At 39.2% G+C, this 11,555-nt stretch overlaps 1 protein-coding gene across 1 annotated transcript; it reads right to left on the bottom strand.

Moving 5' to 3' along the window:
* Positions 1 to 5,862: 5,862 nt before the first annotated feature.
* LOC112722813 (uncharacterized) lies at positions 5,863 to 7,568 on the bottom strand. The gene is made up of 3 exons (XM_025773988.3): positions 7,089 to 7,568; positions 6,915 to 6,996; positions 5,863 to 6,808 (listed from the first exon to the last, which is right to left on the bottom strand). Exons 1-3 carry the CDS (start codon positions 7,098 to 7,100, stop codon positions 6,114 to 6,116), a joined length of 789 nt encoding a protein of 262 aa, XP_025629773.1. The 5' UTR covers positions 7,101 to 7,568; the 3' UTR covers positions 5,863 to 6,113.
* Between the last annotated feature and the right edge of the window lie 3,987 nt (positions 7,569 to 11,555).

Genomic DNA, 11,555 nt, shown 5'->3' with positions numbered 1-11,555 from the left:
GGCTTTAATCGCCGTCCGAGTTTCATACTTTAAGTCGAACTCGGAGAGCTCTATTGCCCATTGTACCATTCTTCCTGCAATATCCGTTTTTTGGAGGATTTGCTTCATGGGTTGATTCGTGCGGACTCTTATTGTGTGAGCCTGAAAGTAAGGCCGTAGCCTTCGAGAGGCTATTACTAAGGAGTAGGCGAACTTTTCTAATTTGTGGTACCTTAGCTCAGGGCCCTGTAGAACTTTACTGATGAAGTAGATTGGGTGTTGCCTGACCTCCTCTTCTCTTATCAAGGCTGCTGAGACAGCCCTGTCTGCCACGGAGAGGTATAGGATGAGGTCTTTTCCGGGTATAGGTCGGGTCAAGATAGGAGGCTGGCTCAAAAACTTTTTGAACCCCTGGAACGCCTCCTCGCATTCGGGAGTCCACTCCAACTGGTGCCCCTTTCTCAGTAGGGAGAACAGCGGAAGGGATCTTAGTGCTGATCCTGCCAAAAATCTGGAGAGAGCTGCTAGTCGGCCATTCAGCTGTTGGACCTCTCTCAAACAAGTCGGGCTTTTCATCTCTAGGATAGCTCTACACTTGTCGGGATTGGCTTCAATCCCTCTTTGTGTTAGCATGAATCCTAGAAATTTTCCTGCCTCCACTGCGAAGGCGCACTTTGCAGGATTTAGTCTCATCCCGTGCAACCTTATGGTGTCGAAGACTTGTGAGAGGTCAGACAAGAGGTCGACTTCCTTCTTGGTCTTTACCAACATATCGTCGACGTATACTTCCATTAAGTTTCCTAAGTGAGGGGAAAACACCTTGTTCATCAGCCTCTGATATGTGGCCCCTGCATTTTTCAATCCAAATGGCATGACCACGTAGCAAAAGTTAGCTCTGGGCGTGATGAATGATGTTTTTTCCTGGTCTGGTTCGTACATCGGGATTTGGTTATATCCCGAGTAGGCGTCCATAAACGACAAGTATTGATAACCCGAGCTAGAGTCTACTAGGGCATCAATGCTTGGTAGTGGATAAGGGTCCTTGGGACATGCCTTATTTAAGTCGGTGTAGTCGACGCACATTCTCCATTTGCCATTTTGTTTTTTGACTAGCACTACATTGGCTAGCCATGTTGGGTATTTGACTTCTTTGATGAAGCCGGCTTCTAGGAGCGCCTGCACTTGTTCTTCTACTACTAGGGCTCGTTCTGGGCCGAGCTTGCGTCTTCTCTGTTGCACAGGTCGGGACCCTGAGTAGACCGAGAGCTTGTGAGACATGAGCTTGGGGTCTATCCCAGGCATGTCGGAGGCCTTCCAGGCGAAGAGATCGGAGTTATCTTTTAGGAGCTTAGTCAATCCTTGTCTTAAGGTTTCCCTTAGGTTGGCTCCTATGTGAGTATTTTTTCCTTCCTCTTCGCCGACCTGAATCTCCTCGGTTTTTCCCCCGGGCTGGGGTCGCAACTCTTCTTTAATCCTTGCTCCACCGAGCTCTATTGTGTGAACCTCTTTGCCTTTTCCTCTCAGGTTTAGGCTTTCGTTGTAGCATTTTCTTGCTAGCTTCTGATCTCCCTTCACCGTTGCTATCCCTGCTGGGGTCGGGAATTTCATGCAAAGGTGGGGTGTCGATACCACCGCTCCGAGTCGATTAAGGGTAGCTCTGCCGATTAGAGCATTATAGGCCGACCCCACGTCGATGACTATGAAGTCTATACTCAGAGTCTTTGATTTCTCCCCCTTTCCAAAGGTGGTGTGGAGGGGCAAAAATCCTAGTGGTTTTATTGGCGTGTCACCTAGTCCGTACAAGGTGTCGGGGTAGGCTCTCAACTCTTTCTCCTCTAAACCTAGCTTGTCGAAGGCGGGCTTGAATAGGATGTCCGCCGAGCTTCCTTGGTCTACTAGTGTTCTGTGTAGATGGGCATTTGCCAGGATCATGGTAATTACCACTGGGTCGTCGTGCCCAGGGATTATTCCTCGCCCATCTTCCTTTGTGAATGAAATGGTGGGGAGGTCGGAGGACCCCTCTTCAATCTGGTACACTCTCTTGAGGTGTCTCTTACGAGAGGATTTCGTGAGTCCCCCTCCTGCAAACCCTCCTGAGATCATATGGATATGTCTTTCCGGAGTTTGCGGTGGTGGGTCTCTTTTGTCCATATCATCTCGCTTTCTTTTTCCATGACTGTCCGACCTTTCTATGAGATATCTGTCAAGCCGACCTTCTCTGGCCAGTTTTTCTATCACATTTTTAAGGTCGTAACAGTCGTTTGTAGAGTGCCCATATATCTTATGGTACTCACAGTAATCCCCGCGACTTCCCCCTTTTTTATTCTTAATAGGTCTGGGGGGAGGCAGCCTTTCGGTGTTACAAATTTCTCTGTATACATCCACTACAGGGACTTTCAATGGAGTATAAGAGTGATATTTTCTTGGCCTATCAAGGCCGAGCTCTTCCTTCTTCTTCGCTTCCCTCTCCCTCTCTTTCGTTGAGGGAGGGTGCCCGAGTCGCAAACTTGGGTCTCTTAGCCTAGCGTTTTCTTCCATATTGATGTATTTTTCGGCTCTTTCCTGTACATCATTTAAAGAGGCGGGGTGTCTTTTTGATATGGACTGTGAGAAGGGACCTTCTCTAAGACCATTGACTAGCCCCATGATGACTGCTTCGGTGGGCAGGTCTTGAATCTCCAAACATGCTTTGTTGAACCTTTCCATATAGGCCCGTAAGGACTCTCCGACCTCCTGTTTTATTCCCAGGAGACTTGGTGCATGCTTTACTTTATCCTTCTGGATGGAGAACCTCATCAAGAACTTTCTTGAGAGGTCTTCAAAACTGGTAATTGACCTCGGAGGGAGGCTGTCGAACCACTTCATCGCTGCTTTTGACAAGGTTGTCGGAAAAGCTTTACATCGCGTAGCGTCAGAAGCGTCGGTCAGATACATCCGACTTTTAAAGTTGCTCAGATGATGCTTTGGATCGGTGGTTCCATCGTAGAGGTCCATATCGGGGCTTCTAAAGTTTCTCGGAACTTTTGCCCTCATTATGTCCTCGCTAAACGGATCTTTCTCTCCTAAGGGAGAATCTTCTCTATCGCCGTGGGAATTCCGACTTTTGAGGGAGGATTCTAATTTTAAGAGTTTTCTTTCTAACTCTTTTCGTCGCTCCATCTCCTCTTTTAGGTTCTTTTCAGCTTCTCTTTGTCGTTCCCGCTCCTGTTCTAGCTGCTCGAGGCGGCTATGGATTAATCCCATAAGCTCACTAGTGTGGGAGGGTCCTTCTTTTTCTGATTCGCGCCCCTCCGAGGAGTTCACCTTCGGATTTTTGATTCCGGAGGTGCCTTCCCTATGTTGATCATTAGCTTCCTGGTGGAGGTTCTGATCTGCTTCATTGTTTCCGGTGTTCAAATTCTCTTGATCAGAATCTGTCTCCACATGACCTTCTTCAGGGGATCTTTCCGCCATCACTGGTTGATCTCTCGGGTCCCCGGCAACGGCGCCAATGTTACGGTGGGTAACCAGAGATTGGTGGGCTGGATGGCGTTGGTTGGCCCAAACGTGTGAGGGAGGTGACTATCGAGTGAACCTGAAACTCGGTGTTCCTCCGTCCGACTTGTACGTGTGAAAGAATGGGGGGTGGTACCTGCAAAGACACTCCGATGCCTAAGTTAGCAAGAGTGTGAGCAAGTTTAGAATGTATTGGACTTAGTGATACCTGAGGGAAGTCAGGGTATTTATAGTGGTGAACCAATAACCACCGCTGAAGTAGTGCCACCTTTTTAGGCGGATAACCGTTCCCATATCTTAGGGAGGTTAAGATATGGCTCTATGAAGTGGTTAGAGAGTTTCTAGGGGCAGTTACTCATTCGAATGAGTGTTATCTGCCAGCTAACCCTCGTATCCGACTTCTTTGGAGCAGGTCGTGTTTAGCACCGACTTCTGGGACGAAGGCTGGTACGGGAGGAGGGCCAACCCTTTGGGTTGGGCTTCTTTGCTTAGATCTTGGGCCCTATTTATTGGGCCAGGGTATGAACACCACCTAATATAAAAGCATTGGCACAGCTATGAATGTCGATGAGAATCACATAAAAATTTTGCAAATTAAGACAATAATTGAACTATACAGTATCTTTCACTGAAAGCAACTTGTATCTCTGGATTGACATTACAATGTCCCTTTCCCTTGTTTGATAAGAAACACACTTTCTAATGTTACTTTATGGAAATGCCAAACTAATAAAGGGAATAATGTCGGCTGATAATAGATCCGATCCCCTAACTAAACTAAACTTGTATGTGTAAAAGTTCCTTTATTTTAATTACCTTGCACTTCTAAAGGAAGTGAATTAAAAAAAGTTTTTGTTATCCAATGTCTTTAGAATATAAATTAACTATACTATAAAAAAATATTTTAATGTTATTTATTATTTTTATAAATTGAAAATGCAAAAGTTTTTTATTTTATAATAAATAATATTAAAATATTTTCTATAATATATTTAACTTATATCTTTTATCTTTAGGATATATGATAGTAAAATAAAAAAAAAAAGTTCAAAATATATAACTAATTTATGACTGATTTGAATAGCCTTAATTTCTTGTAATAAGTGAGCTTACAATGCATGGTTTAGAAAAGGAAAAGTATAGGGTACCAACATATTATTTGCTAACTTCTGCCAACTCTTATTTATAATTGTGTTTTATGGAAGTGTGTTTGTGGATGTGTCTAATAATTAATATATTTTAAATACATATATAAAGAGACACATCCAGAAAATACTATAAAAAAGATATTTTTATTAGACACATCCACGAACACATTTTCATGAAACACAATTATAAATAAGAGTTAGCAGAAGTTGGCAGATATACTGTTGGTAACGTAGCGGAACCGTTTAGAAAATTAATTATTAATAAATAAAATACGAATGATCGGCCCTTGTATTATTGTGTGTTAGCTAGGTTCATGCATGGATCTGATAATGATAATATCGCAATGAAATAAAGAAGAGGATCATGGTTGTCAAGTTGTCATTTTCTACTGAGGTCACTCCTCAATACCAACTAAAGCATATTAGGCCAACCCTTATTTTTATTTCTCTAAATATATAAACAACACGTACCCCTCATAAGCTCACGTATTTGTCACATTCCTATTCCAAATTCCCACTTCAATAACACATTATTAATCTCAAACGAACAAGTTTAATTTGCAATAATAATCTTAATAGTAATGTTTATTATTATTTTTCTAGCTAGCAAATTATATAAGCTATGTATTGTAATAATAAGAAAAGCAGCAACAACGAACAGAAAAATGATAACTCACTAGTAGTATAGTAGTATAGTAGTAAAGTGTAAAATTTCTAGATAATAAGTAAATGATCATAGAAAGGAGCTAGCACAGAAAAGAAAAAAATAGAGAGAAAAGGGAGACAATGACGTAATTAAAGTGCATTAATTAGTGGGTTGGATCGTGGTTAGAAAGTTGTTCAATTACTTCCAATAACATCGAAATTAAAGTACAATACATTTCAACGTGTACACACACTATTTCAATCCCCACTACCAAAGCTACTTCTCTTTTTGAGTAAATCAAATAAATCCACACTTCACCCTTAATTTGCTTACAAGCAAATAAATGCACTTCCCGGAATAGCTATATAGTTCCATCACTCGCCTAATTTGTCAACACGATTAATTAATTCACTAACCTATCGTATCATCATGCTTCCCTAGCTAGTAGCAGTAGTGCAGAATTTGTTCAAGCGAAAATATTTAGTATTCATCAATTATTAGACGTTATCGTCGTTCAAAAATTATTATTATTATATATATACACACACTAGAAAACTAGAAACAAGTTGAAAAAAGAAAAAACAAACAAACAAATCAAGAAAGAAATTATGTATGATATTAAAACTACTACTACTATATATATTGGTATACACTGTATATTTTAGAATGACGAGTTACATGGAGTAACTCTCTTATTCTCTGTGACTTCAATATTTTCACATTCATTCATTATTCGCCGTGAATTTGTAATGATAACCAGAAAAAGAAAGAAATAATTGGTTGAAGAGAGAGAGAAAGAGAGAGAGAGATGCATGGCATGAGGATGGCGAATAGCGCAGAAAATCTCACATGACGGAGCAAGCTGACGTGTTATCTTCACAGAAATATTCATCGCAACGGCTCACGTAACACGGCCTGCCCCCACCGTAACTGTCATACACGGGCCTCTCGTAATACCCATCGTACCACGATGGCGGCCCCCCGTACCCCTGAAAGCACGGCCCACCGGGCCGACCTTCATAACATGGCCCACAACACATCCCAATTGGAACCACCGCCGGTGGTGGTGCCGGTGGACACACCGGAACGGGCTCACACGGAGGAGGAGGTGCTGGAGCCGGAGCCGGAGGTGGAGGAGGATCAGGAGCCGGAGCTGGTGGAGGAGCAGGTGCAGGAACCGGCACGGGTACTGGCACCGGAACTGGAACCGGAGCAGGAGCTGGTTCCGGAGCAGGCTCCGGAGCTGGTGGTGGTTCCTTGGGCTTCTCGGGTTCCTTGGGCTTGGGTGGTTCCTTGGGCTTCTCGGGGTCCTTAGGCTTCTCCGGTTGCTTAGGCTTCTCTGGATCCTTGGGCTTCTCCGGGGGCTTGGGTTTAGGCTTTTCGGGCTGAGGCTTGGGCTTGGGAGGTTCGACAATCTCAATGCTCTTGATGGTGCCACAGGCTTTGCAGCAGAGCTTATCCCTGAGCTTCTCGGGGTTGCAGCAAACTACAGTGATGGTGACGATGTTGTTCTTCTCGTCGTACACCTGGTCTCGAATTTCTCTTGTTCAAACGCCAAAGAAACAAATCAACTCAATTTGATATCTCAATAATGAATTAAATTTTCAAATTAAATTGCTCTTGAACGAGTAGGAGAGGAGACTCACGAGGGAATTTGCAGAGAACCTTCTTGACCTTCTTGTAGCACTTGTTACACTCAAGATCAACCTTGAGTCTCATTATCGTCACCTGCATCATTAAATTCAATCAATTGAATTATATATACATGTCACAACTTAATTTTGAAGCAGTTTTTAATTTGCAGAATTGAAGTGGAGTACCTTCTCTTCCATGGTTGGATTTGGTTCGAGGCACCGCAGAAATTGAAGTGAAAATACAGGGGGAGGAGACCAAGAAAAACAGAAGGGAAAATCCGAAAATTAGAAGGATCGGATTGATCCCAGAATATACGAAAAAACAGAGGAAGAGAAAGAGAAAAGAAAAGGGAAGGAGGGAGTAGAGGTGGGGACTATTTATATTGTAGTATAGTAAGAAGAGAAAAGGTAAAGTACAATATATATACAATGAGAGGGATACACGTAATGTTAGGAAGCACATTGAATTGAATGCTAAGTTAATTTTGGTTACATGGATTGGATGATGGTGGAAGGTGAAGACGACTAAAGAGGCAGCTGGAAGTGAGTGAAGTGGTGATACCGATAGTATATTGCTGACTCTTCAATTTACCACATCTCATGTGCTGTCTTCCTTCACACGCCTCCTTTCTATATTTTGGACTACATGCACACCCCCATTCTGTTAATTCTTTTCATCTCTGCGATGCCGCATCCCAATAAATACCCATTCAATTAATTATTTTGGAACTAACTTAATTAAGTTCTTTTTGATAAAATAACTTAAATAATAAATGATTCTGTTAAAAGTAACTTATAAATAAGTTATTTTGTGTTTGGATTTTTAACTCTAAAAGTACTTATTTTAAAGAAATATAATGAAAAGTAGAAATATTACGAGAGAAGTCATTTTTTTTAACTTCTCTATAAGCTCCAAAATAACTTCTTAGAAAGTTGCAATTTGGTTTTGAAAATTGCACCCGACATTAATACTACTACTTTTCATAAGTCAAAAGTTAAAAAAAGCTACTTCTAGAATTTTCCAAACGGGCCCTCAATTATAGAAAAATACAATTGCCATCCAAAATATTATTTTTTTTGTAGAGTTGAGTTAAGTCTTAAAGTAGTCTTTAAAATTATACTTAAATCTTAAAGTAATTTCTAAAATTAATAATTACTCAAATTTATCCTTTGAAGTTAATAGTCCCAAAAATATTTTTTATTTATCAAAATCTTTAAACCATGTCATTTTAAACAAAAAAAAAGTAATGTAGAACTCCCAATTCAAAATAATAATAATAATAATAAAAAAATAAAAAAGAAAGAAGCTTAATGTATCCCCTTTTTAATTTGTTCCCTTCCTCTTTTTCGTCCCCAACCTTCTCCCTTCCCTTCTCCATCCCCAACCCGTTCTCTTTTTTATTTCTTTAACTGTTTCTCTTCTGTTCTCTAACGTCTTTCTCCTTCTTTTTCCTCTTCTGCTTCTTTAATCTGAGGTTATTTTTCTTTTTCTTCTCCTTTTTAATCTGATGTCCTCTTCCTTTTCAACCATACTCTCACATTCACAAGAGCTCTCCTCAACCTTTGTTGTCACTGTCTCTCGCCGGCCTCCATCCCAGTGCCGCACCACTCATCTCCCACCCCAACCTAGTCTCTCACATTCAAACATAGTAGAGGCAGAGGCACGAAGCCTCAATCTTTTCTGTCATCGTTGTGCCACTCGCCAGCCTTGGTCTTGTTACCGCGCCACTCGCGAGCCTCCATCTTTGTTTGTTCTCCCTCTTCTTTCCTTTGGCACGGTTCTCTCTCTTAGCCATGGTGATTTTTTTTTATTTTTTTAGTTATTCAATCATTGTTCTTTAATGTTCTGGATGATTGTTGCTGCTGATCCTGTATTAATATAACAACAATGGTTAATTTTAGTTGTTTTCTATTCTGTAATTATTATTGATTTTTTTATTGTTGCTATTTTTTGTACTTGTTGCTGTTTAAGTAGATTGATCTTTTTTTATTAATGCTGATTTTTTTTTGTGATATTTTGTGTTATTGGTTTTTATTTTTGTGATCTGTTGAAGAAGAAGAAAGTGATTTTTTTTTAAATATAAAACGACAACATTTTTCTAAGTTTTTTTTTTTCTTTTGCCTTTTTTTTTTGTTCAAAACGATGTCGTTTCAAGGTTTCGATGAACGGAAAATACTTCGGGGACTACTATGAGTTTCGGAATGTAACTTCAAAAATAAATTTGGATACTTATTAACTTTAGAGATTATTTTAAAGTTTGAGTGCAACTTCACGAACTACTTTAAACCTTAACTCGAGTCCCTAGACTTTAGAAAAGTTTCAATTGTGGTAACTGGTGAGCAATGATCCATATATTTTGATGTATGAATTTTTGGTGATAAAATATAGATTTTGTTAGGTAGACAATAACTTTTGTGAATAATGTAAATAATGGGTTCTAAAATTGACTAATAAAGTAAAAAAATACTACACTCCCAAATTACCTCCTAAACTCTAACATTAGGATAACTATATGCAAATCTAATAAATTGAATATCTGACATATCCATTGTTCATATTGTTTAATATTTTTATTGTATACCTATACTTTTTCTAAAATTAATAGTGTTGGTTATTGAAATTGAGCTAATGAATCAATATATTAAAAGACTAAATCTCCTAATTATTATATTTACTTTCATCAAACATATTTAAAAAGATAATAATAACTTAATTTAAAAAGTCATTTTTTTTAGACTAAAATATATGTTGAACCGTTTTCATATGTATGTGGGTTTTGTTTATAAGTTTAGGGATACATATGCAATTACGATAACGTACGAAGGCATGCGTGCCGCACACGTGTCTCGGGATTAGTTTATCTTGATCAGATCACCACATAAGTATTGCATTACAGAGGTGATCCCTCTCCACTGAGTGATGGATGTTGTTGGACCAAACCTCACCTAGCTATTTTATGCTTCAAGCTAGTAAGAGGGTGGATTATTGATTAATTCAATGACCAAGAAGATGATTCTGTTATTAAATTGTTGGGTGCGACTCGTCAAAATCCGTGGGCTCCATAATCTGTCCTATTTCTTCCATCTGTATACACATTACACACACCCTAAAAAGATTGCCTAACAAAATAAAATATACACTAAAAGGAATAAATATTTTTCCCTTCTCTTTTGGGAGATTAATGCGCTTCAATTGTTTAGGATATGATTTTGACGGCTGGTAATGCTAACAAATGAAGGCTTGTCAACTGTATTACTTTAATTTTATGTACCAAATAGATTATGTGGGTAAATGGAGAGAGGCTAGGAGAAACCTGATTAATTTTCTTTTGGAAATGTCTAGATGATGCGCTAGTTTATTAAAAATTTAAAATAGACCTCAATAATGTTGATTGAAAACTATTTTTGACTTTGATGGGAATAATGGGTGATTTTGTTGTGTTTTTGGTTGTGGTGTAATGGGTGTTTTATGGCAATATATAGTCCAATCATGGTCTTAGCTATGGGCCCTTAATTTTTTTGGGCTCAAAAAGGTAGCCCAACACGGGATAAGTTGGCCGCCCGCACAAAACATGATCTCATCTAAGTGGTCTCTAGTCGAATTATGTAAAGAAAAAAAGTGGTCTACTAGTCTATGACCAAAACCCAGTGGTAACAAGAATGATAACCCGTGACGCAGACCCCACCTTTAAAAAAAAAAAAAGCGAGAGTGCTTCAATGCAAGAAGGCTGTTTTAGTTTTTTTAATCTAGTGTGTGATCTCATGATTTTATATTTTGAAATGGGATCTCCTAATGTCCAAAAAAACAAAAAAAAAAAACAAAATGGGATCTCCTGCATAATTAATTCCATCAGTGCAATAACCTTTACTGCATCCACATACAGCTACAGTACTACCACCTTTGAGTCTTTGACTAATAAAGGAAATTACACATCTGTCCTCAATGCAATGCAAAATTTGTTTATTCATTCTTTGAAGCGGACAAGTTTGTGGAATATGTGTACAAGAGGACCAGAAAGCAGGCAACAAGTATTAAAGAAGAAAGAAGCAGATCAGAACAAACAATTAGAGGAAATACTAATTAATTAATTAACTTAAGTAGCTCAACTAATTTATATTATTTGGGTATGTGAGCCTTAGATTATTCCAAAGAATCCACGTCTTTATAGCACCAAATAAGGGTACAAATACAACGTGTTAATATATATTGTGATCATAGCCTTAATTAATGTGCCTCGTTTCAGATTTCACATATCCTATTGCAACGTTTTGTAACATAAAGTGCAGTAGAAATATCATGCACCTTATCTCCCCATTTTGGGTTGGTTTGTACGTGCAAGTAGCAGTACATATAGTTTTGGACCACGCACAAGGCATAATTGCCTAAGTTGAATTGAGAGTGCATTGATTAGAGAATTTTAAGACAAATACAGGCATACAATGCAAAAGTAAAAAGGCGAGAATGTGGAACACTGATAATTGAGGTCTTAATCAAACAGATATTGGGATTGTGCGGTACCCTCATGAATAATGGCTAAGCCACAAAAACAACATATGCAGCGCATATCATATAAAGTGGTTTCTCACTTTCTTTTCTTGTCTGTGTTTCAATTTGGACCTCTATGGGCCTAGCTAGCTTAGCTTTTTGGATCT

This window comes from Arachis hypogaea, chromosome 11 (assembly GCF_003086295.3).
Source record: "Arachis hypogaea cultivar Tifrunner chromosome 11, arahy.Tifrunner.gnm2.J5K5, whole genome shotgun sequence".
Classification (NCBI taxonomy): domain Eukaryota; kingdom Viridiplantae; phylum Streptophyta; class Magnoliopsida; order Fabales; family Fabaceae; genus Arachis; species Arachis hypogaea.
The sequence above is the reverse complement of the archived record's forward strand: the minus strand, read 5'-3'. Positions and strand labels throughout refer to the sequence as shown.

Bases quoted from the DNA above. Each gene is read 5' to 3' on its own strand.
- LOC112722813 (XM_025773988.3), bottom strand. The intron at 6,809-6,914 runs GTGAGTCTCCTC...TTTGAACAAGAG, and splicing joins GGTTCTCTGCAAATTCCCTC to AAATTCGAGACCAGGTGTAC.